Genomic DNA, 22,508 nt, shown 5'->3' with positions numbered 1-22,508 from the left:
TCATAAGATACTTTCTGGTGTCACAAGAGAAGCAAGATAGTAGCATATACAGGCGTGCCCTGCATTTCCCCTGTTCCAGGGATTCACGCAGATACAAAAAACACAGATATGGGACCTCCCCCACACCTATTAGCATTATTTAAATGCTTACTGAACAAAAAAATTTAGCAATGCAGCAACCTGAACTTTTGAAAAGACTAGATCATGGTTAACAGGAAGCAGAAGGCCCGGATCTGTGAATAATTGAAATTGCGAATACCAGATCCATTGATATGGGAACATGTCTGTCCTCCAGTACTGAGGGAGGAGCATATACTCTTGCTTTTCTATGGGTAGGAGATTACTTTGAGGACAAGGACTGCTGGTCTTCAAACGTTTGAAGGGAGGGCATTCTTGTCCATCAGTTCCTTCCAAGAAATGAAAGTGCAGTGAACCCTGTATTTTAATGGACTTAATAGCAGAGGAGGGGTATTAGTTCATGCTGAACATCTGATTCCCTTTCCCCCACCTTGGTCTGTTAAATACCTGCTGCAGAGCTCCTTGGCACCCCCAGTCTGCTCTCTACAGGTTGCCCTGGGGAACAGAAAAACATCTTCGTTCGTAGAATGTTCTGGTACAGTGGAGTGGCGCTGCCAGGAAAACTACCTCAGGTGGGTAAGGGTGGTTGGGAGCTCCAGGGGAGATGTATCTACCCTCATTCTCTTGGCACTAGCAACACCTCTACCCTCTCCACTCTTGACCAGGCCACTCTAGGAATGGTGGTTTTGTCTCCTCTTTTGGAGAAACACCTCCATTTGTGGGTCTCCTGGGAAGGTGGGGTTTGCTTGTTGCGAGCCTGTTGCGGCCGTTGCTTACCTCAGGGGGCTGAGGAACCTCTTTATGGGAGGAGTTTAATGAACTCCTTGAATTCTCATTGCATAGTGGACAATGTCTGTTTCTGAGGTCCATTGGATAGAGGTTCATTAAATTGAGGGTTCATGGTAGTTGAGAACTGATGTAAGTGAAATAACTTCTGCTGCACATGGCTGTTGTGTGGGGTCTCCTTGTGTGCAGAACCAAGGCAAACACCTTCCGGAATACCTAATGTTGTCTTTTGTTGTTGAACCCAGAGTGTTCTTTGCAAATGAGATTTGAGCAGAGCCAGCAGTGGAAGTGCAGGGCCCGTCCACTTCCTGTTGGGAACAAGTGAATGTGATGGCACTGTCTTCCTATCCAACTGGTGCCAGTCCCTTGTCTGTTGCCTCATGCTAGAAGGCAGACGCCTTAATTGCAGTGCTTCCCCCCTCATAATTACTGTGACCCGTCTTTTGGGTATAGTTCATAGGAAGCTGGTATCTGCATAACTGTGGTAATGAGTGTGAATTATACAACTGGAACAAATTGAAATGATCGTATAGCCTGTTCCAACATTGCCAGGCCCATGTGATGCCACACAAATAATTTCCCAGAAGGAGGTGCTGATTAGTCTCGGTAAATGCCATTGGAACGTGAGTGGCTGCAGCTCGACCTTGACACAGTGCTGTCGCCTGTCATGGGATTTAAGACTGGAAATTATGGTTTAGAATGAGATGCCAGAAACCTGTTGGGGATGGGAATAAACCAAATTCTTCTCTTTCTCCCCCTTATTCTCTATGAAGTTGTATAAGTAGCAAATACCTGACCTTTGTGTTGAGGCTGTTTACAGAAGAGAGCATGGCCGTTTTGGCTGATAAGAGCCCAAGCCAAGAGCCTCTGAGATGGATTTTCAGAGTTGCTACCAAGAATTTTTGGTCTTGTGTCTGGCACATCAGTGCTCCGCTTGTGTGCTGATCGTGCACCGGGGGGGGGGGGGGAATGTTTGTTGTCCTGCATAAACCAAGAACCTTAATTCAAATGCACAGGTGGCAGATATTCAGGTCATGTGGTTGGTATTGCCAGTTGTTCTGCTGGTCTCTTTTCTGAGGGGGCTTGAGCTGTGGATGGGATGTTGTGATCCTCTTTGTATGAGGCCTGAATAAATAAATTAGGCAGAGGTCCATAGCTTTGGACTGAGCCAAGCCAAAAACTCTGCTTGTGAGGACCTTGTTCCTGACCTCACACTGCACCCTGTGTGCAGTTGGGGATAATCCCCTGCTCTTTCCTGGCTCCAACTTGTGGTCTGGAAGGGCTTGTTGGTGTGACCCTGTACCCCTGAGGTACTGTGCAGTGGTCAAGCAACATCTAGTCTCCTCATCTTTGAGCTGGGGTGGGAAAAGGGAATTGCCACAAAATGGTGCCTTCCTCTAAAACTCCCAAAGTTTGGGAGAATGCTGGGGCTTCTATGTCTTGCTGGTCAACCCCCTTGCTGTGGAGAGGGCAGCAGCCAAAACTGTGAAGCCCTGTCCTTGGCAGAGAGGTGCTGTTTGAGCAAGTACATCTGCCTATCCTGTCTTCCTAAATTCTTGTTTCTTAAATCTGATAGATTCATTCCCCCTTTTTCCTCCTCTCCCCGCCCACGTACCAGTCTGTTCTCTGCCGTCAAATCTGGCGCAGAGGCGTCCCTGGGTCTGCCTACCCAGCTTCTCCACATCCCTTCTTTCCTGTTGTCAATCCTACTTGGGATGCTTGGCTTGTAACTGATAGACCTGGCAGACCCTGTGTGATCCCATCAGGATTAAGACCAAACATTTCAGAAGTCCTGAGCCTGTAGGTGGAGCTGTGGCCAAAGTTGTTTGTGTCTTCTCACCAGCCCAAGTGGATGCTGTCTGCCAAGAATCTCTCCCCTTGGAGGAGTCTAGATAGTTTTGATGAGTTGGCAGAGAAAGCAGAAGCTGCTGCTTAGTCCTTCCCAGTGCTTGATTGAAGTCAAGGGCAGTGGTGCTGATTCACCTCTGCCAGCTGGTGCGTTTCAGGAGATTATAGCACCTCATGCTGACCTCTAGCACCCGTTGGATAACTCCTTAGCTCTTATGAGGCATTTGCCTCTGTTGGTCTCTGCCCCCAAATACTAATAAGGTCACCTCAACAAAACTGCTCTTTTGGTGCCCTGTTTATCCTGAAGGAATAGTGAACAATTAGTTCACTATGTTGGTGTATAGGTGGATGCCTTTAATTTATGAACTAAGCTAGGCTTGCCAGATGCCAGCTTCTTCTCATCATGCTCCAGTGCCAAACCAAGCTTGTTTTCTCTCTTTTACCTGCATTCCATTTTACTTATTTTAGACAATTTGAGAGATGTGTCCGTCACCATTATTCTAGGACGGAGTGACATAAGAGGTGATCTGAAAAGGCAATAAGGAAATGAAATCCAAAAGATAATTCAAGTCAGAATAATTCTAAGTCAGAATGCCAGTGCAAGGGAGGGCACCAGGATGCAGGTCTCTAGTTATCTGGTGTGCTCCCTGGGGCATTTGGTAGGCCGCTGTGAGATACAGAAAGCTGGACTAGATGGGCCTATGGCCTGATCCAGTGGGGCTGCTCTTATGTTCTTAACTACAATTCCCAGGAGGCCTTGCAGGTCTCTTGTTGTCTGGTGTGCTCCCTGGGGCATTTGGTATGCCGCTGTGAGATACAGGAAGCTGGACTAGATGGGCCTATGGCCTAACCCAGTGGGGCTGTTCTTATGTTCTTAACAACATTTATGGGGACGGGCCTGTAATGTCCATAGCGGGAGCAGGCCCCTTCCCTGGGGTTGCCACCGGACACGAGGGGCTTACCCGGTCGATGAACAGAGGTCGGCGGCGGATTAAGGGATGGGAGACTGGTATAGTCGCTCGACACAGGTGGTTTAATTGCATCAGCCGTTTTACATTCATGTGGACTGTTACATCACAGCCCACCGTACATCATGCTGACACATGCCGCCACCGTCATCATCTGGTAGGCTCTGGACCCGATCCTGCCCGTTCCTTGGCATTCTCAGCCCGATCTTTTCACCCAGCGTCTCTGTGCCAGGGGTCAGGGTTCTTGAGGGCTGCAACCCTGCTGGTCGGGGTCAGGTTAGCTGGCCTTAGGGGGGGCCCCCCAATACCTCCGTGCCTGTCCCTCAGGCAGCTGGCCACCACGGGGTATAGTTGGCTGTGAACCCCTGTCCTGATAACCCCGTCTCTCCAGAGGTCACCCTCTGGGTCCCGGCTGGTCCAGGGTCAGGGAGCTCTCTCTCCCACGTGAACCTCAGTCCTCTCCCTCTCTCCTTAGGCAGGGGTGGTTTCCCTCTCTCTGGAGAGGAGCCTCCTCTCTCTTCCCTCTCCAGGCTTCTTATGAGGCCAGCCCCTGGGTTGGGCCAGCCCCACCCCCTCTGACCATGTGTCTGCTTGTTGTTCCCAGCTGGTCCTTGCCCCTACTCCCAGGTAGGTGTTCGGCCAGGGACCCCAGTCCTGATGGCACTTGGGTCTTACCCTAGAGGAGGCCTCTACCCTAGAGGAGATCCCTGCTCCTGGAGAGTTTTTGGCCACCCGGGCTGGGCCCAGGTGACAGGGCCCAAACAGTAATGCTCTAAATTCAGGAGCATCTCCTCTAGGACTTGCTTAAGATTTTCAGTGATCTTGATGTCAGAGCATTGAATGAACAGTGAACTTCTAGTTCACTCTCAAGTGTGAGTAAATGCACTTCCAGCCACACAGATCTCATGAATCATATAGTTCCCCTCCTGAGGTCCAGCAAACACTCTGGGCTGGAGTTACTTCAGGTTACTGTTTGTGTGTCTTCGGCTTGTTGTTGTTTTGCTCTTAAAATGAATCTAGTCCTCCTTGGGTGTGTTGGCTTTTCAGCATGCAGCTTGGCACTCTAAATCTTGTCCACAGAGGTGCCTGTGTGTGCAGAGGTTCTGACTGTGCAGCCAAAGGTTTCTTTAAACATGTAAAGGTGTGTTTGGGAGATCAAAATCAGCCTGATATTTCAGAGTGGAGAAGCAACACGTGCTTTTTTGGTGACCGGGGAATGCATGGAAAGAGAGTGGTCAGAAAAGGAAACGGCACCCTCTCTTTCCTTGCAGTGCACCAGAATTGTAAGCAGCTTCTGTTTCCAGCTTGCTGTAAGTCCTTCACCTCAAGGAAGAGTCCCTGAGCTGGCTGGTGGAGGTGCTGTCTAGCAGCAGGCTGGCTACAAAAATACCTTTCGGACTAGTAGGTTGGTTTTTTGTACATCAAAGCTGTGTAATTCTGTGGTCAAATTTGGTATGGTCAGCTGATCCTGAAGGCTTTAGTCTCACTGTGATGTGGTCTTGCTGCAGCAGCCCAAAACTTGGACCTGCATATAGATAGAGAAGTAGTTGCTCAAAAGTGTTGCTTCTCTTGGGTCTCAAGAACTGAGAGTGCTGGGTCAGATGAAGCCCTTTATCCAACCCCTGCCACACGCTCTTCCCCTTCTCTCTCTCTCCCTGCATGGTGCCATTACTGCCAGAATGGCTACAATGACGAGCGGGGGGGGGCGGTGCTTACATAATGTGTTTTAGCACCTTACTTACCGTTTTGCCCCCCCCCCCGGCTACACTACTGGAAGTGGTGCAGCTGCTTCTGGCATCCTAGGTTGGGAAGTGTTAGTTCTTGGCATGGCAGACCCAGGGAGGACCTTCTGATTGAGAGTCACTGCTACTTTTGATGGTGTTCAGTGTTATCTGCTGTTTCCTTCCAGGACTATTGTTTCATATTTTGTCATTAAAAATGCATTTTGTCATTAAAAACTCCAGAACTCTCGGCTTCTCCGTCTGCGTTGCCTCAAATCTTCTCTCTCCCTCAGAAACTAGCATTGGTTTTTTCAAAAATACATTTGTAACCCATATTGATGGTGCAGGACCTGAACATGTGCTGATTGACAATCCTGTAGGTACTTCGTATGTATCTACCTAGATAGTGCTAATTCCCAGTCCTGAAGAAGTTGATTGAACAAGTCTGTCTTGCCAGTCGCCACCAACCAAACCACATAAAGTGGTGGACCCTGAAAGAGGTCTCCCTAAAGAGATTTTTGGGTGGGCATACAAAAGACTATGAGGGTCTCTCTGAATCAGGCCTAAGGAGACCTATCTAGTTCAGCACTCTTACGCACTTGGTTATGGAAAGCCCATAAGCAGGAGGGAAAGGCATACCTCTCTTCCCAGGTTCGACCATACTTGAGTCAATCAGGCCTGTCCACAGTGGCCCATGCCCTAGTGACTTCAAGATTGGATTACTGTACAGCTCTACATGGGGCTGCCCTTGAAGATGGTTCGGAAGCTGCAACTAGTGCAGAATTCGGCCAGAGTGGTTACTGGAACTTGGCGTTTTGATTCTGTCGAACCGCTGCTTTGGCAACTGCATTGGCTGCCCATTCGTTTCCGGGCCTAATTCAAGGTGCTGGTTTTGACCTTTAAAGCCCTTCCTGGTTTGGGGCCAGGTTATCTGAGGGACCACCTGCTCCCATATATTCCAGCCCGCCCTCTTAGGTCTTCTGAGGGGGATTTGCTGCAAGTACTGCCTTTCTCCCAAGTTAGGAGGATGGTGGCATGGGGGCGAACCTTCTCAGTAGTGGTGCCACAACCATGGAACTACCTACCGGGGGAATTAAGATCTGCTTCCTCCCTCATGGCTTTTCAGCGAGGGCTTTAAACATTTTTGTATTTGGGATGTCTGCCTTCTGTGTCTCTGTAGCAGTTCCTTGAGTATTTTTACTCTCCTCCAATTGGTGTTCCCCCCTCATTGTATTTCCAGTTTATTTTCTATTGTTATATTATATTTTCTATTTTTATTCTATTGTATATTGTACTTTTTAAATCTATAAATTCTAAGCTGCTTTGGGCATCTGCTTTTAGCAACGGAAAGGTGGGGTAGAAAACTGTTAAATAAATAAATAAATTTGGAAGAAGTAAGTCTTCCTTGGCTCAGGATTTGGCTCATAGCTCTTTAGGGTTTTAAAAGGGATACCCAGCTTCTTGAATTCTTTCCAGAGACAAACTGACCACCAATTCAGCTAATATAATAGGCATGTGACATGATCATATAGCTTTGACCCATTAACTGCATTTTGAACCAGTTGGAAGTTTTTAAAGAGTCTTCACAGTTGAACCCAGGTTAGGTTAGAGGTCTTAAACACCCCTGGGGAGTAAGCACCACAGCAGGATTTTGTGCACAGGATATAAGTAGTGTGATTTTTGACGATAATGAAATAAATATGCATGACCACTGTCTGTGTTTCTCATTTTTGCCAAAAAATGAAATCTACAAAAAAACCCCTAAAAAATCACCTCTTGATACAAGGCATTTGTATCAGCTGAAGTTGGATTAGTGTTGCAAACATTTTGAGTTCCACAAACTCTCCTGTTTTGACAAAGGGTGTGCCCCTGATGAACCTGAGTTGGTCTACTGAAGAGCTGGCCGCCTGCCTTTGTCTTGTTGGCTTGCCAGTCTTCAGCGCTGAATTACTTCCCTCTGCAGCCTTAAGCCTGTTATTTATCAGGCTGCAGCAAAAAGCTGCTAATGGCAAGTGAGTTCAAGTGTCTGGGCCTCTTTGGACCCAGAATGTGAGCCAAGCTGTGGGGGTGATCTTGCGCTGCTGAGCCCCCATTGCCACTTGCTCAGACCTCTTTCCTGTGGGATAGCTGGGGACTCCAGTCAGGCTGGTTTTTAATGCTGTGGCTTTTTGAGCTGACAGCACCCTGAAGACTTTAGTTGTAATGCAAATTATGATGTGGGGGGAGGTGTGGATTTTTAAAGCCATGGTGTCATTGCCCTGGATCTGTCAACTGCTGTGTTAAATCCCACATATCTGTATAAAGGTTCTCAGTGGCGCTAAATCTAAGTGGTTTTTTCAGTGGTGCTAGAAACCCATGGCAGTGGGGGGGCACTCTCTTCCTTCTTGCTCCTGCGGGTGCCCTCAGTGCAGGTGGATGGTTTGGTTTTGCTCCTAGACGATGTGATCATTGAGGGCATGTGAGGCTTTGGTGGGTCAAAATGAGGCTAATTAAAAAGGGGGAGTAGATTCCGTTATAGCCAGAAGCCTGTTTCATGAATTATCATTTGTCAAGCTTGAGGCAGACCAGCGCCATCTTGTGGGGCCTGCTGTGCCTGTTGCATGGCACAGGCGGAAACCCAGACTGGGTGTGTTTAAAAAAACATGTCTATAGCACAGTACAAGGCCGATCTATGAAATTCAAGATTTCATGGCATGGTGAGGCCACCAGCATAGATGGTGTTAAAGGGATGGTATTTAAAGATGGTATTAAAGACAGTGGCATGGAGGACATCCGGGACTGGTTACCAGACATGTTGGATACATGCTCAGGACATCCACAGTGGGCGAGGGATAGGTTGGCTTCTTGTCTATGGGCTGCCCAGAGCATCTGGGAGACCACTGTGAGATAATGGGGTGCTTGACTAGGTGGCCCACTTTAGTCTGACCCAGCAAGGCTCTTCTGATGTTCTTAAGCCATCTGAAAGACAGCTTTCTTGGGAGGCAGTAGACATCAAGTGCATCCTGTGATCATGTGCATCTTGTTGGCATAACTTGTGCTTTGGTGAGGGCCAAGTGCTACACTGTGTGCTGTGCATGAAATGCCGACGTTTACAACAAGCAGCCATGGAGGCTGCAGTCTTGAGTGGAGCCCCAACCAGGGCAGAGGAGGCTGCTTCCCCTTTCCTTTCCACCAGCTCAGGGTTGCCTCTCTTCCTGGCTTCCTTCCTATCTTGTGGTGGGGGGAAAGGTAGGAGACGCGTATCTCTTCCCCTGTGGGAAGAAAAGCAGCTGAGTGACGACCTTGAGCAGACCAGCAGTTCAAAAAGGAAGAGTTGAGCGGCCTGTCCCTCTGCCAGACCTGTGCTCAAGGCTGCAGCTTGTTATAGTTCATTCGGGGGTTTTTTAATGGACACTGCAGATTGTGACTTTCCTGGGAGGCAGTTGCTTAGTGGTCCCCAGTCATCATTGTTTGTCAAATCCTACCTGGGAGAACCTGAAGGTGGAGAAAGATCTGGACTCCCTTGCTGGAACCTGAGAAGTGACTGCTTGGCTTTGCTTGTTCCCTGCAGTTTACAGAGCCTCTCAGCTGGACTGGAGCAGTTTGAGTTGCAAGTACCTTCTCACTGCTCTCCTTTGAGCCTAGTCGTGCCCCCAATAGCTTCTCTAATTCCTGGGCAGGCTTGACGTGTTGCAGTGGAAGCCCAGTGCTGGCTCCTCACAACAGATGGTGATTATATGGTCTGAGACATCCCTTTTAAAATAAACTTGGTCCATAAGTTCAAACAGAAATTAAAAATGCACCCCTAATTCTATGCAGAATTTGTAGAAGAAAAGCATCCGCATAAGAAGATACTGTTAATATGCATAGGGGAAAATAATATATTGTTTTTTATGTAATGTATAATAATATAACCACGGCAACAGACTGGAATATTTGTTGCATGAAGGTCATTCTTCCATCTATAATATGCCTCTGAAAGCTTAGTCCAGGAAACCCACTGGGCCAATACTTTGACTGTGGGGATTTTCTGCCATGTCAAATGGACAGTGTGTTGGGTCTTATAAGGCTTGTCCAGAATGCCCACTTACGATGTCTAATTCTCAGGGAATTAGTGCAAGAGGAGGAAGAACAGTTGATGGAAGAAAGGAAAAAGAGGAAAGACGACAAGAGAAAGAGAGAAGCTGCTCAAAAAAAGGTGAGTTGGAGGGTGATTCTTACAAGCAAATCTGTAAAGATTGGAAAATGTTCTGAGAGTTGCAGGTGCGTTACTGGTGCGTGTTCTCAAAACACATGTTCTGATCTGTTATGCTCAAGGAAGATAGTTCAGAAGTAAATAGTTCTTCCACATTTCATTCTTGATGTTCCTCATATTTCTATAGGCCTTTCAGATAAGAGTTGGTGGATGGCAATATTTTGTGACTGCAAGACAAAAAGTTTCAAGGCACATTTAATTGCTCTTTGCACAAAGCAATTCATGAAGAGATTCATAGCTGAATGCCAGTTGGTTAGTTCATGGGATAAATACCCAGAGACACTCTGAGTAATTCCAAAGAAGCCCAATGAGTAATGCGTCATTGAGACTCTCTGCTACCATCTCCTTCCTACTGGGGTTTCCAAGGTCTGCAAGTGTTCCCTTATTTCTTCTTCTGTGTCATGCCTGCTTGGTCTTGAAGGCCCTCAAGTTCACATGCAAACCATGAGATCCTACAAACTGCTTGGCTGGTTTCTTGTGCCCAAAGGAGGTGTGAGCGTGAACAGTGACCCCTCGTCCTTGCGACCTCCCCTACCAAACTTCTTTTGAAATTGAGGAAAGTTTGAAAAGCAGTTTGCAATTTGGCATGGGGGTCTACCACTCCAAAGGAAGAAAACCTTGGGTGCCTGCTCTTTGGAGCCAAGCCATCTTATTTAAAATTCTATATTTTGAAGTTTTCTTCCTGGACCAGTAAAGTTCACAGCCCTACAGTTGTGAGGCTTGGGCTTGTTTAAGGATTCCCGTAGACAGGTTGGATCTTGGTATCCTCAGGGGATCCATTCCCAGGACCCCCTGCAGATACTGAGATCCACAGGGGTGGCCACAGGTCGTGTCCTGAGGTCCTCTGTGGGTCCTGAACGCACAGATTCAGAACCTGTATTGGGTCAAATTCACAGGTTCCGAATCTGCAGATGAGGAGGGCCCACTGTATAACTGCAGTCTCTTAATAAGGTTGGATGCATAGTGATTTATCCCCCCCTCCCCCGGGCATATTGCGTAAACTCGTGGTCCTAAAATGCACTACATGTTTTTCAGCTACTTTTGCACTACATGTTTTTCAGTGGCATGTAGCCTTTAATATTGGGGATTCTTTGCAGAAGGAAAGAAAAACTTTAAAGAGTCGCATTCAGTTTGGAAGACTGTAGGAACTGACCTTCCTTCCACCCTGGGAAATGTGCCATACAGAGAAGCTTGCAGCTTAGGGGGCATCCCTGGTCTGTCCAACATGGGTCCAGGAAATCATGACTTATGGCTTTCCTTTTCGTTTCAGGCCACTGAACAAAAGAACAAAGGTAAGTTTTATTTTATAGTTGTTGTTATTACAGTAGGAATCCTCTTATGTAGGCAGGGCTTTAGATGTGCCTTTGGTAGTGGGGAGGGGGCAGAGCAGGAGAGCCATTTTCTCAAGCATTTATACTTGTTGCCTTTTTTATCAGAAAATTTGCAAAAGGTGGGCTGCTGAGGAGCACCTCAGTGAATTCCCATCCTTGTTTGTAAGTCCCCCATACGCTCTGTTCCTATGCTGAGCTTTTCCTTTGCTGAAGAGAGCAGAAAGGGAAAGATAAGGAGAAAATTCCCTTCAGGGTGCTTTCTTCCTCCTGTGTTTCCTAGCAATTTGCCTGTCTCCTCTCCTCCTTATGATTGGAAGCCCTTTCCAAATTATGGAGGGGCTGGCGCGGAGCTGTGCCCAGCACTGGAGTCCTGACTCCTGGAGGAATTCTCTCCATCCCCCGCCCCCCAGGATTGACTGGATATTGCTGCACATTCTGACACTTGTATTCACTGCCTGCAAGGCTAGGCAGCTCCTTTTAAGACCGTGGGGCTTCCAAAATATGAGATTCCACACTTGCTGTCAAATCGATGGTGTCAGGGAGCACAAACGGTGTTGTTTATCATGCAAACAAAATAAGCTGCTCTGCAGTCTCCTTTGCCTGGCAGTTTAAATTTGGGCAAGAGTTGTGTCCAGTAATGGACACAAAGTTGCCTTTTGTCTAGTAATTGCTGCCCTTTCCTTCTAGAAACTTCTGGACCCTTGTCATAATTGACCCTAAGCATATTTACTTGGGAGAATCCCTCTTTGTTCAGTAGAACTTCCAAATAAGTGTGCCTAGGATTTCAGTCTAATAGTGCAGCAAGTATATATGAACTAGCTTGCGTTCAGAGAGCCAAGCCGATGAATCTCTTGCTGTTGTGCTGACTGCAGGTGCAAAAGGAATATAGATTGCATGGCCACAAATTCTGAAATACTCTCCTTGGTTGTAGCAAGTCTCTCTCTAATTGCAAACCATAACATTCTAACCATTATAGCAACCAGTTATAGACATGCTTGTTTAGGAAAATGCAAGCGGGTCCATGGATCTGGTATCCATGGATTCAGTTATCTGTGAACCCAGTTGCCACCTCATACCCATTACAGTACCTTAGTTTTTGCATTGCCATGCTGGAAGCACTGGGTATTTCTGGCTTAGACATTCTTTTTGATCTGAACAACTGGATGTACATGCAATCACCCTGTACGCTAGAGGGCAGCAAATAGGAAGCTGGACAGTTCCTGCTTTCTGTTAGCCTTCCTGTAGTATGCAAGCTAGTTGCTTGCACTTTCATTTCTTCAGTTCAGCAAGAATGTTTAAGCAAGAAACACTTGAGCTGCAAGCGCTATTATGGAAATAAAAAGATACCATTATGGGATCCTGGAGGTCATTATTTATATAGGATTCCCCGTATCCCCAGTTTCTGTTTCTGCGGGGATGTTTCTGTGTGTGTGATGGAATAGAACTCCCATGGATACGGTGGCCTGCCTGTATACGCACTTCAGAATGGGGAAACCTGATTTGAATTAATTACTTCGTTTCTTTTTCCCCTTGGTGTTTTTAATAATTCTACTCAGCTGGAACTTGGAGGCATGTTTGTTTTAATTCTAATTGTGATGGGTGAATTGCGAGGGGCACAATGCGGCATAGCAGAAAAGTGATAGGATAGCAGAATGAGTGGCCCCTTCTCAGTGTGAGAGTGAGGGGGAGATGAGAAATGTGCAATAACAAAGAACTGTAGAAGGGAGCGTTAAGGCCATTGAGGCTGGTTCACGAACTGCTTTAAGAGTGGAAGAGTAATGCCAGCTGCTCCATCCTTTTGAGCAAAAACTGGGTTCTAATTTAAGTATATCTCAGAAGAACAGCCCCGCTGGATCAGGCCATAGTCCCATCTTGTCCAGCTTCCTGTATCTCACGGTGGCCCACCAGATGCCTCAGGGAGCACATGAGACAACAAGAGACCTGCGTATTGCCCTCTCTCGCACCTGGCTTCTCCTGGAGGTGCTTCTCCTGTTACAGCTTCCAGACCTGGGTCGAAAATGGTTCTTGAGCATTTACTCATAAAGTTGTAGAATAAACTGTTGGCTGTTGCTCCTTCTGCTTCACTTGAAAACACTGAAATACCTAGGAAGATCAGCTGGATGAAGTCTTGTACAGAAGCTCCCCTACTTGAGAATGTACCAACTCTCAAAGGCGTGAACATGGCTGGCCATATGTCCATAGCCTATTCAGAGCAATCCTAAGGTCTGCCCTGTGCAGAGAGGGTGCAAGTGCCTGTTCCCAAACATTTGTTTCCACTGTTAACCTGCTTTTTGAGGTCAGACTGCACAATATAGAATACTATACTGTAGGCATATTATAAATGCATGTGTTTTGTATTTATAACCTGTTTGCTACCAATAGTAGTGATGTTGGGCTTATGAACAAAGCAACTTCCTAACAGACCCTGGGACCTAATCTGGGTCAAAAATGTTTGCAAGTAGGGAAGTTCCTGTGTTGCAGTTGGTTGCATGCGGCTCTTGGAGTGCGTCTGATACCTGGAGCGACAAAGTAGTTCCCAAACTCTTCAGTGCGCGGCTTGTTTTCTCAGGTGCATGTATTCAGACCAGTTCTTGCCATCCTTGGTGCTTAAATAGATAAGTGGGGAGATGGTGTGGCCTGATAGAATTCACAAAGTTCCATTTGGCAGTGTTGGAGTGCATTTGACAGTTGGAGACCTGTTTCGTCTTGCAATATCACATGCAAGGGCCTATCAGAAAGATGTGGCATTCTTTATTCTGGTACAGACAGGATTTGGACTGCAGGAGCTGCCACCCAAAAGTTTATGGGCACCCATGGCACAATTTGTGTGCTTTGTTCAGTTGTGGTGCCGCAGAATCTGGCAGTCTGTTGGCTTAAATGAAAGATTCCGAGGCCTTTTCCAGAGCAGGCTGTGAACAGGTGTGATGTTGTTCCTGTATTGTGCATTCCAACCATGTTAAAAGTTTTTTCTTATTAGCTAAGCTTAATTTCCGTGCCCCAAGCATGAGAAGCCATAGAGGGCCCCTTTTGCTGTAAAATAGTTTTGTATATGGTGGTATCAGTGTGGTGGATTTAGACCAGGGGTGTCCAAACGTTTTAGCAGGAGGGCCACATCAGCTCTCTGTCTCTGTTTCGAGAGCAGGGGGGAAAAAGAATTAATTTACATTTCAAATTTGAATAAATTTACATAAATGAATATATTAGAGATGGAACTTATATGGATGAATGAAGGTCTTTTAATAGCTCAAGGCCTATAAAAGGCCTTGCACAAAGCAAGGCCAGCCTTTCCTTTGCTGCCGCTGCTGCATCACAGATGTGAAACAGAAAGCAGTGGAGGGAGCTCTCGCCCCAGAGCTCACGCGAGAGGTCAAACTGTTGGCTGTCATGCTGAGAGCAGTTGCATCAGGCCAGCACGGGCTCTAGCAAGTCTCCGGAGGGCCAGAGGCTCATTGGAGACTGGGGGCTCCCTGAGAGATGGATTTGGAGTCCTCGAGGGCCACAAGTGGCCCCAGAGCCGGGGTTTGGGCGCCCCTGATTTAGACAGTTAAAGGGATGCCTCTGATTTGGATAATGGAGATTTTTTTGTATTTCGGAGCCTTGGGCAAGCTCAAGATGCTCAGCTTCGCTCTGATGTGTCCAGTAGAAAGTGTTCCTTCTTTGGTTAGAAAATGATTCTTACTGAAACTTGCTCGGTTTCCTTTTTCTGGGTAAATCTTGGCCACACCCAAGAAAACCTTTGCTATCTGTGTTCCTGCTGTTAACATCATCTGCACAAGCGGAGACATTTCCTGTTGAAACTCCCTGGTGTGGATTTGCCTGTTTTCCTGTGCCTCTCTGGCTCCGTGGGGCTTAAAAAATTGGCTCACAGCCGGAGTTGAACTTGCAACTGCAGCCATTCTTCCTCCCCCCAACAAATGTTTTAACTTTGCTTTTTTGCACTCCCTACATCACCAGGCTTTCCCCATTTGCACGTCAGCATCTGCAAATGGAGTGTGAGGGAAGTATGTTGCAGTGAGCGCAATTAAAGGTTTGATCCTTGTAGGACAGTGGAGGAAAGCATTTCTGGCTATTAGAAACCAGTCAGATGGCTACAGTCTTGTCCCTGGGCTTGACTGGATGTCATGTAAGCCCTCCTAGCAGTGAAACAATGCCTTTCTTCAGTGTGCTCTAATGAAATCTGCCTCACAAGTTTGGTGTGTTCCCCCTTCTCATCTCTTTGATGATCATAAGTGTGTGTTGGTTGTGTTAAACCATAAATACTGGTGTTTGCATGTGAAGTGCAAACGTATTCTGTGCTCTCCTTCCTGTAGTTGTCTCTGTAGTCGAGAGACAATTACAGGGCTGTTGGTAGTTGCCCATCTGAGGTTCTGCGTGTACATCAGAGGAAGTTTCCAGTGAGTGTACTGGGAAATCAAGATGGCAGCAGGAATGGCACAAAAGTCTTTGTGTGTGTGGGGGGGGGGGGTCCTGGAGGGAACTGAGCAAGCTTGGCAACCTGTCAAGTGGTCGGTTGCAAAATGCCCCTCTGTTCCTCCCAAGTCCCTGGTTATTGTGAGGTGGATGATGGGATGTCCACAAGCATGCTGCTGCTGCAGGGTGAGTGCCTCCTCCACAATAGGAAGTTGTCAAGTGTTTGGGGGAGGGAAGGAAGTGGGAAGAGTTGGCCTGCTGAGGCCAGGTGTAGCAAGAGATGTTGGGGATGAATTCTGATTTGAATTGACTATTTTACTTCACTTTTCTCGTTAAATTCAGTTTGTTTATTGTGGTACCTACTCAGTTCTGCATAGTCATGTTCAGAAACCCTGAATGCTCTTGTCTATCTGCAGAACAAGTATGCTTGTCCTCTCTTCTGTAGCCTCTCAGTTGAGCCTCGTTATTCCTGCACACTGCTGCCTTCTGTTCTCCTGTGAATTTGGTTACCTGGCTTTTGCTCTTGCTGCTCTTTTCTCCCCACTCAGCCAGGAAATGGAGCAGTTTTGGTTCACTGCCATAGAGTGGGGTGGTGAAGTTTTGAAGTGCAGGGGCTCATCATGGCACACACGCACTCTCAGCAGTCTTGTCTCTAGAGCAGTGATTTCCAGCCTTCTTCGTCTCATGGCACACTGACAAGGTGCTAAAATTGTCAATGCACACCATCAGTTTTTTGACAATTGACAAGGCGCACCATGCTGTCGGTGTGGGTCTCACATCCCCCAATGGCCCTACTAATAAATGGCCCTCCCCCAAACTCCTGCAGCACACCTGCAGACCATTCGCGGCACAGCAGTGTGCCACGGCACAGTGATTGAAAAAGGCTGCCCTAGAGCTACACCAAGACTCAACCACAAAAAATCAACTGTAAATTCCTTCATTGGCTTCTTCTCTTGCTACTTATTCCTACTTTAAAACTTCATTTTAAAGACATAACTCATTTCATCCCAAACTCTTGGAGTAGACTACAGTGTTTAAATCAGCTGTATGAAAATGGGGAAAATGAGATTTAAAAACAATGTCTAGAGCACTGTCCTATATCCCTTGATCCAGACATACGTCTTCAATAGACTTACTCCCATGTAAATCTATATAGGATGGTGACCTCAATGTAACAGAAGCTACATAGAGTCTCTCAGTAGCCCTCAGGTAAGTCAGTGGTCTAGAATGTTTAACATACACCCCTATGCAAATTTCTCAATTTGCCTCCTGCTGAGCCAGATTCTTATTCATGGGTATGATACTTTGGAAATCAAATCAAAAGACAGCACCTGAGTGCTCCCGCTGATGTCCATATTTCTGGTGTAGAAGTAGTCCCAGCACTGCGCTGTATCCTGCACTTTGGGGACCAAAAGACCAGATATGAGTAATTAAATAGAATAATAAATGCATAAATTTCTTAATAAGGTTGATGGAACAGACACCTAGGAGTCCTCTAGCATTGCAACCCACATTGGAATCTGATAGAGAGCTTTTGTTCTTGAGCATAAAAACCAGGCCCCCTTTTTCATGGGGTCATACAATATCTGATCTGATCGCATCTTATTCTTATCCATGGAATCTCAGCTCCTGCTTGTTCTGCAGGAAAATTGGCAGGTTTGCATCTTAATTATGCACCCCATCATGTTTTATAAGAACTGCAACTGATTGAGAGCAGAGGCTGCTATCCAAGGGTAACAGTCATTGATTTCTTGAGTGTGTTTGTCTGTGCGTGTTTGGCCTCACCCCCCCCAGTCATGTGACAAGCAGTTTCTCTGAAATTGCCTCTGCACAAAGATCTTAGGAGTCCCCTTGAAAGCTGAGGGAGCATGTTGCAATTTCTGTCAGAACAGAAGTACCCAGACTTAACTCCTCCTCCCACACTGAAGTCTTACCAAGGAATTAGTGTGGAGTCTGACAAGCCAGGAGGCCTGAAAATCGTAGCTGTCTCCTATGTTCTGTCACTCGAACATCTGGTAGTCCTTTTGCATCCCCCCCCATGAACTTAAGTATCCTATTGAGAGTCTGTGGCTTGGACTGTTGATAGGACCTCTCCCCCTCAACATGAATTTCCTAATGCAGAGTTTCTCAAACTGTGGGTTGCAACTCACTTGGTGGGTCGCAAAGCTTTAGCTAATAGCTAATAAGGCAAATACATGGAGCCCTATGGAAAGTAAAACTGAGCCATATTGCACGTTTACTCGTGAGTAGATGAACACTCCTTGGTTCATTGCAAAAGGCAGGCTGAGAGGAATTCAGTGCCACCAGAATGGTCCTGATGCAATGAATGCAGCCCCCCAAAAACACCCAAGAAGGAAGTACCTCTCTCCAAGCTAACAAACGTATTCAGCAGTCTGAAAAGCAAAACTAAGCTTCACGGTCATGTTTAATCGCAAGTAAGCAAATGTGCCTTGGTTGGTGTTGAAGGTCAGGCAAAGGGGAATGCAAGGCTACCAGAATGGTCCTGATCTGATGAAAGTGGAGCTCAACAAATGCTCCAGAAGGCAACCCTCCCCCCCCCCAAAAAAAGGATAAAAAAAGAGGCTTCAGCTGGTAAGGTGATTTTTTTTCTTTTTTAGACTTGTAAAACCAGGTGAGTCCTGTTAGTCCAAACTCCTGCCTGCTCTCCTTGGAACTTAACTTCCTCTCATCACTGCAGGGGTTTTAATGCTGTTTCTAGGGAAGCTTTGAATATCAATGTAACCCAAACAAAAAACATGCAGGATTTAAAACTGATTTCATCCTAAATCACACTGAACTGGTTTAAATATAAGAACTTAAATTGAAGTGAGCATTGCGTAGGACTAAAAATCGTACTGATTTTGGGGGAGGGGGTTTGCAGGCAGGCTACAGATATAATTCACATGGTGGAACTTGGCTGGCTTCCCCATCTCATCTCCCCTTATTTATTTGTTTTAATTTAATTCAGTTATTTACAGTAATTTATTTAAATTTGCTTGATGATGTCACTTTCAGCCATGACATCACTTCTGGTGGGTCCCAGACATACTGTTGTTGGCAGCCTTCAGTCTCGAAAGACTATGGTATCGCGCTCTGACAGGTGGTTCTGGAACAGCGTCTAGTGTGGCCGAAAAGGCCGATTCGGGAGTGACAATCCCTTCCACACTGGGAGCAAGTGCAGTCTGTCCCTGGTCTGTCTCCCTGGCTATGGGCCTTCCTTCTTTGCCTCTTTGCCTCAGTCTGTTGGCCAAGTGTCTCTTCAAACTGGGAGAGGCCACGCTGCACAGCCTGCCTCCAAGCGGGACGCTCAGAGGCCAGACTTTTGTCATTCTAAAAATGACACTGCCCAAACCCCAAATTAAATCACAGTGCTGTGTACTGTCCTATGATGAAGTCACTGGCCACATCATGAACTTCCAGGTTCAGAGGCCAAATGAGGCCATGGTGGATGGGAGGGCTTTTTCAAGTGTGCGGTTTCACATGCAGCAGCTCAGCCACCACACTGGATCTCCTTACCACTATTTGTAGACTCGTGCCATGGGCTTGCTACCAAGTGGTAGGCCTCCTGCAACAACTCAGGGAGTGCCCCATGCAGATCACAATGCACACATTGGAAACCACTGATCTAAGAGAAGCCGTTGGAGAGAGGTGTCAGACCTTCCCAGCACACACGGTGGGTGTTTGTAGCTTCCTTAGTCAGCAAGGTCAACTGTGGATAGTTGCCAGTGAGAAGTATTTTGAGCACTTGGTCTAATTCAGTGGTTCTCAAACTTTAGCACCTGGACCCGCTTTTTAGAATGATAACACAGACCAGCACACATTTTGCTTCCTTAAGCGTTATACCAATTCCTGGGTGTATTTGTGCTGCCGATTCCAAAAATGGCATCCGTTTTGCCCTATAATGTCTAGTTTTTGAGATATAGTATATAAGATATAGATTATAAGATATAGCCTCTTTAGTGAATGGTTCAAGCAGCTTCCTCATGAGGAAGCCTACACCATGGCTTTTTCATGAGGAAGCTGATTGAACCATTCACTAATGAGGCTCTACTATATCTCCAAAACTAGATGTGATAGGGCAAAACGGATGCCATTTTTGGAATCGGCACCCCAAATTCATATCAAACCACCATAAAGTTTGGGAAAAACTGACCCTCAATTTTGTAGGTCTGTGTAATCTGTCCAGGACCCGCTGTAGTGATGTCATGGCTGGAAATGACATCATCAAACAAATTTAAATACAGGTGTGTGCCCCTTAGTGACATTCCAGCTAACGCCAGGATCGCATATCCAACGACTACGTGTGGTCATGTGGTTGTCGGGGGCACACACCTCTGAATGCGAGGGGAGCTCTGCTCCCCTTGCCTCCAGAGGGTTGTCTGAGCATCCCAGAGGCAGCACATGTCCAAGCGCTGCCTCTGCAAGGCTCAGACTGAGGGAAATTGCGTCTCTTACACGATTTCCGGCTTCCTCTGGGAAACCAGAAGTCACGCAAGAGACACGATTTCCCTCAGTCTGAGCCTTGTAGGGCAGCGCTTGGACATGCAGCGCTTGGGCAGCGCTCAGATGGCCCTCCAGAGAGGAGGGGAGCAGAGCATTCCCTTCCCTCTGGAGGGTCCGCATTGTGATCCCAATCTTGGTGGTTAAGTGGTGCACAACTGTAATTATAAAGTAAAACAAATAATTAAATAAGGGGAGATGAGATATGGAAGCCAGCCCTGTTCCAACAAGTGAATTCTCTCTGTAGCCTGCCTGCAATAACCTCAATCCCCCTGCAAAAAAAAAATCTTTTCAGCCCTACCCAGTACCCAGTTTAAGTTCTTATGTTTAAACCGGTTCACTGTGATTTGAGATGAAATCAGTTTCATCTCAACATGTTTTTTAGTTGGGTTGAGTTTCAAAGCTTTCCTCTAAACAACTTAAAACCCGGAATGATGATGAAAGGAAGTGAGGTTGCACTTTGGGGGGGGGGAGGGGGGAGGTCTGGATAAGACAACAACTATTTGCAATAAAGCAGGGTTCCCAAAGCAGCAGAGCCCACTGTTTAAAATGACCCATGATCAAGACCCACCAAGCTTTACAAATCTAAAAAAAGAACAAAAATCACCTTGCTAGCTCAAGTCTCTATTTTTATCCTTTTTAGTGTGGGGAGGGCCGCCTTCTGGAACATTTGTTGAGCTCCACTTTCATCAGGTCAGGACTATTCTGGTGGCCTTGCATTCCCCTTTGTCTGACCTTCAACATGAGCCAACACACATTTGCTTACTCGTGAGTAAACACAACCTGTGTAGCTTAATTTCACTTTCCATAGGGCTGAATACATTTGTCAACTTGGAGGGAGGGACTTCCTTCTTCGGTGTTTTTGGGGAGCTATGTTCATCAGATTGGGACCATTCTGGTGGCATTGGATTCTTCGTGGCCTTTGCAATGGATCAGGGCACATTTGCCTGCTCACGAGTAGACATGCAGTGTGGCTCAATTTCACTTGCCATAGGGTTCCATGCATTTTCCTTCTCTGTCAGTTTCAGTTTCAAGACCCACCAACAATCAGGTTGAGACCCACCGAGTGGATGGCAACCCTAAGTTTGAGAAACCCTGGTCTAATTCATTAACTGGGTCAAACAACTGCTTCTTTGTACACCACATGCAGTATGTGTGTAAATTATAGGATAAGACGCTGTAAATCATGTGTACACAGTCTTGAGACACCCTACAAAGAATAGCCATGACTGGAATCAAACCTGGAGGTGAACCCCTCACTCGTTCTCAGTAGGCCATGCAGTCTCTGTGCCACCTTGTTCTTGCTTTGCGGACCCCAATTCCTGTAGCCTTCCTGATCAGCTGCCGCCTGTCCACCGATGCCCAGTCCCCCGCTTCTCAGAGATCCTTTCCTAGCCAAGCTGAATGTTCATTTCTCTTGCTTATAGCTGCATGTCTGTTGACTTACTATTGCTGACACTTTCCTTCTGAGCAGTTATGTTGCAGTAGCTTCTGGAAATGGGAGGGCGGGTGTCGGCGGCAAATTTTTAATTGTCTGTTTTAGCCGTGGCAGCTCTTTATGTGAAGAAGGACTGTATGCATTTGAAGAGCCTTCCCGTTTTGTGTGAGGTCTTTTTGACCAGTGAAGGTCAGCGGACTGACGCTCTTTTTCTCCTCTCTCCCTCCACCACCTCTTGACGAGGGCAGTGCCAGAACCAACCAAGCCCAGTGCCAGCCAGCCTCTACCTGCCTCCGCCTCCACCCTCAGTCCTTCTGCAGCAGCCAGCGGTGGTGGCGGCAGCAGTCACAACAATAATGCCAAACGGGCTGGGGGCAGCAGCCAACAGCAGCAGCAGCAGCCGGCGGCTCCGCCACCGCAGCAGCAGCAGCAGCAGTCCTCACCGCGCTACCCGCCTCGCGAAGTCCCGCCGCGGTTCCGGCACCAGGAACAGAAGCAACTCTTGAAGCGCGGGCAGCAGTTTCCTGGAATTGCTGCCAACTTGGGGCTTGCCTCCAAACCATTGAACGGCCAGTTGGGAGGGGGCGTCGTGACAAGTGAGCAGCCTGCGGCTGGGGGCGAAGGACAACACAGCAACGAAAAGCTGCCAGGTGAGAGAGCGTGGGGCTTGAGAAAGTCCTGCAAGTGGCCGGTGTTCAGAGTGCCAGTGGCTGGTCAGGAACTCCCTGTTCAGCGGAACCCAACTGTTGTCCTCTCTCTAGTCAGGTGGCCTTCTGAAAAAACTTAGGCCGCAAGGCTGCAGCCTCATCTCTGCCCTTAGCAGTAGAGTGTGCTGGTGCACTGGAGTTGGCCAGTTCAAGCTGGTGTGTGTGAATGCCTCCCCTCTATGTAAACAATCCCCAGAGGCCTCCCACAAATGGAAAATGTAGCACTGGTGGTAGATTCCTCTAGCAGAACCCTCACCCTGACGTGCTGGGGTTGCAAGGCCATTTCTTAATGTGTAGAAAGTGGCGTGTTGGAGAACAGAGTCCCTGGCTGGTGGTGCAGCCCGCTTGGCCAGCTCACAGGCTCCAGGCTTCTTCTTCCCTGTCTCTGCTGTGTTGCCTCCCCTAGGCTTGTAGTCATACTTGGTGCCTTGTGTCTTGGTTTTGAAGCACTCCTCAAGATCTCTTCTTTTGGTTTTAGAGGGCGGGG

The 22,508-nt window shown here is 47.2% G+C and overlaps 1 protein-coding gene across 7 annotated transcripts in view; it reads left to right on the top strand.

Annotated features, from left to right (window-relative positions):
- The window catches only part of TNRC6A (trinucleotide repeat containing adaptor 6A), a 56,110-nt gene that overhangs the window by 7,969 nt on the left and 25,633 nt on the right, over nt 1–22,508 (top strand). For all 7 annotated transcript variants that reach the window (XM_066640354.1, XM_066640353.1, XM_066640349.1 and 4 more), the window contains exons 3-5: nt 9,488–9,578; nt 10,906–10,927; nt 21,563–21,964. In XM_066640354.1, the coding sequence (XP_066496451.1) occupies nt 9,488–9,578; nt 10,906–10,927; nt 21,563–21,964 (515 nt within the window). The remainder of the gene's footprint in view (nt 1–9,487; nt 9,579–10,905; nt 10,928–21,562; nt 21,965–22,508) is intronic.

Source organism: Tiliqua scincoides, chromosome 13 (assembly GCF_035046505.1).
Source record: "Tiliqua scincoides isolate rTilSci1 chromosome 13, rTilSci1.hap2, whole genome shotgun sequence".
NCBI lineage: Eukaryota > Metazoa > Chordata > Lepidosauria > Squamata > Scincidae > Tiliqua > Tiliqua scincoides.
This window is presented reverse-complemented; position numbering and strand designations above follow the sequence as displayed.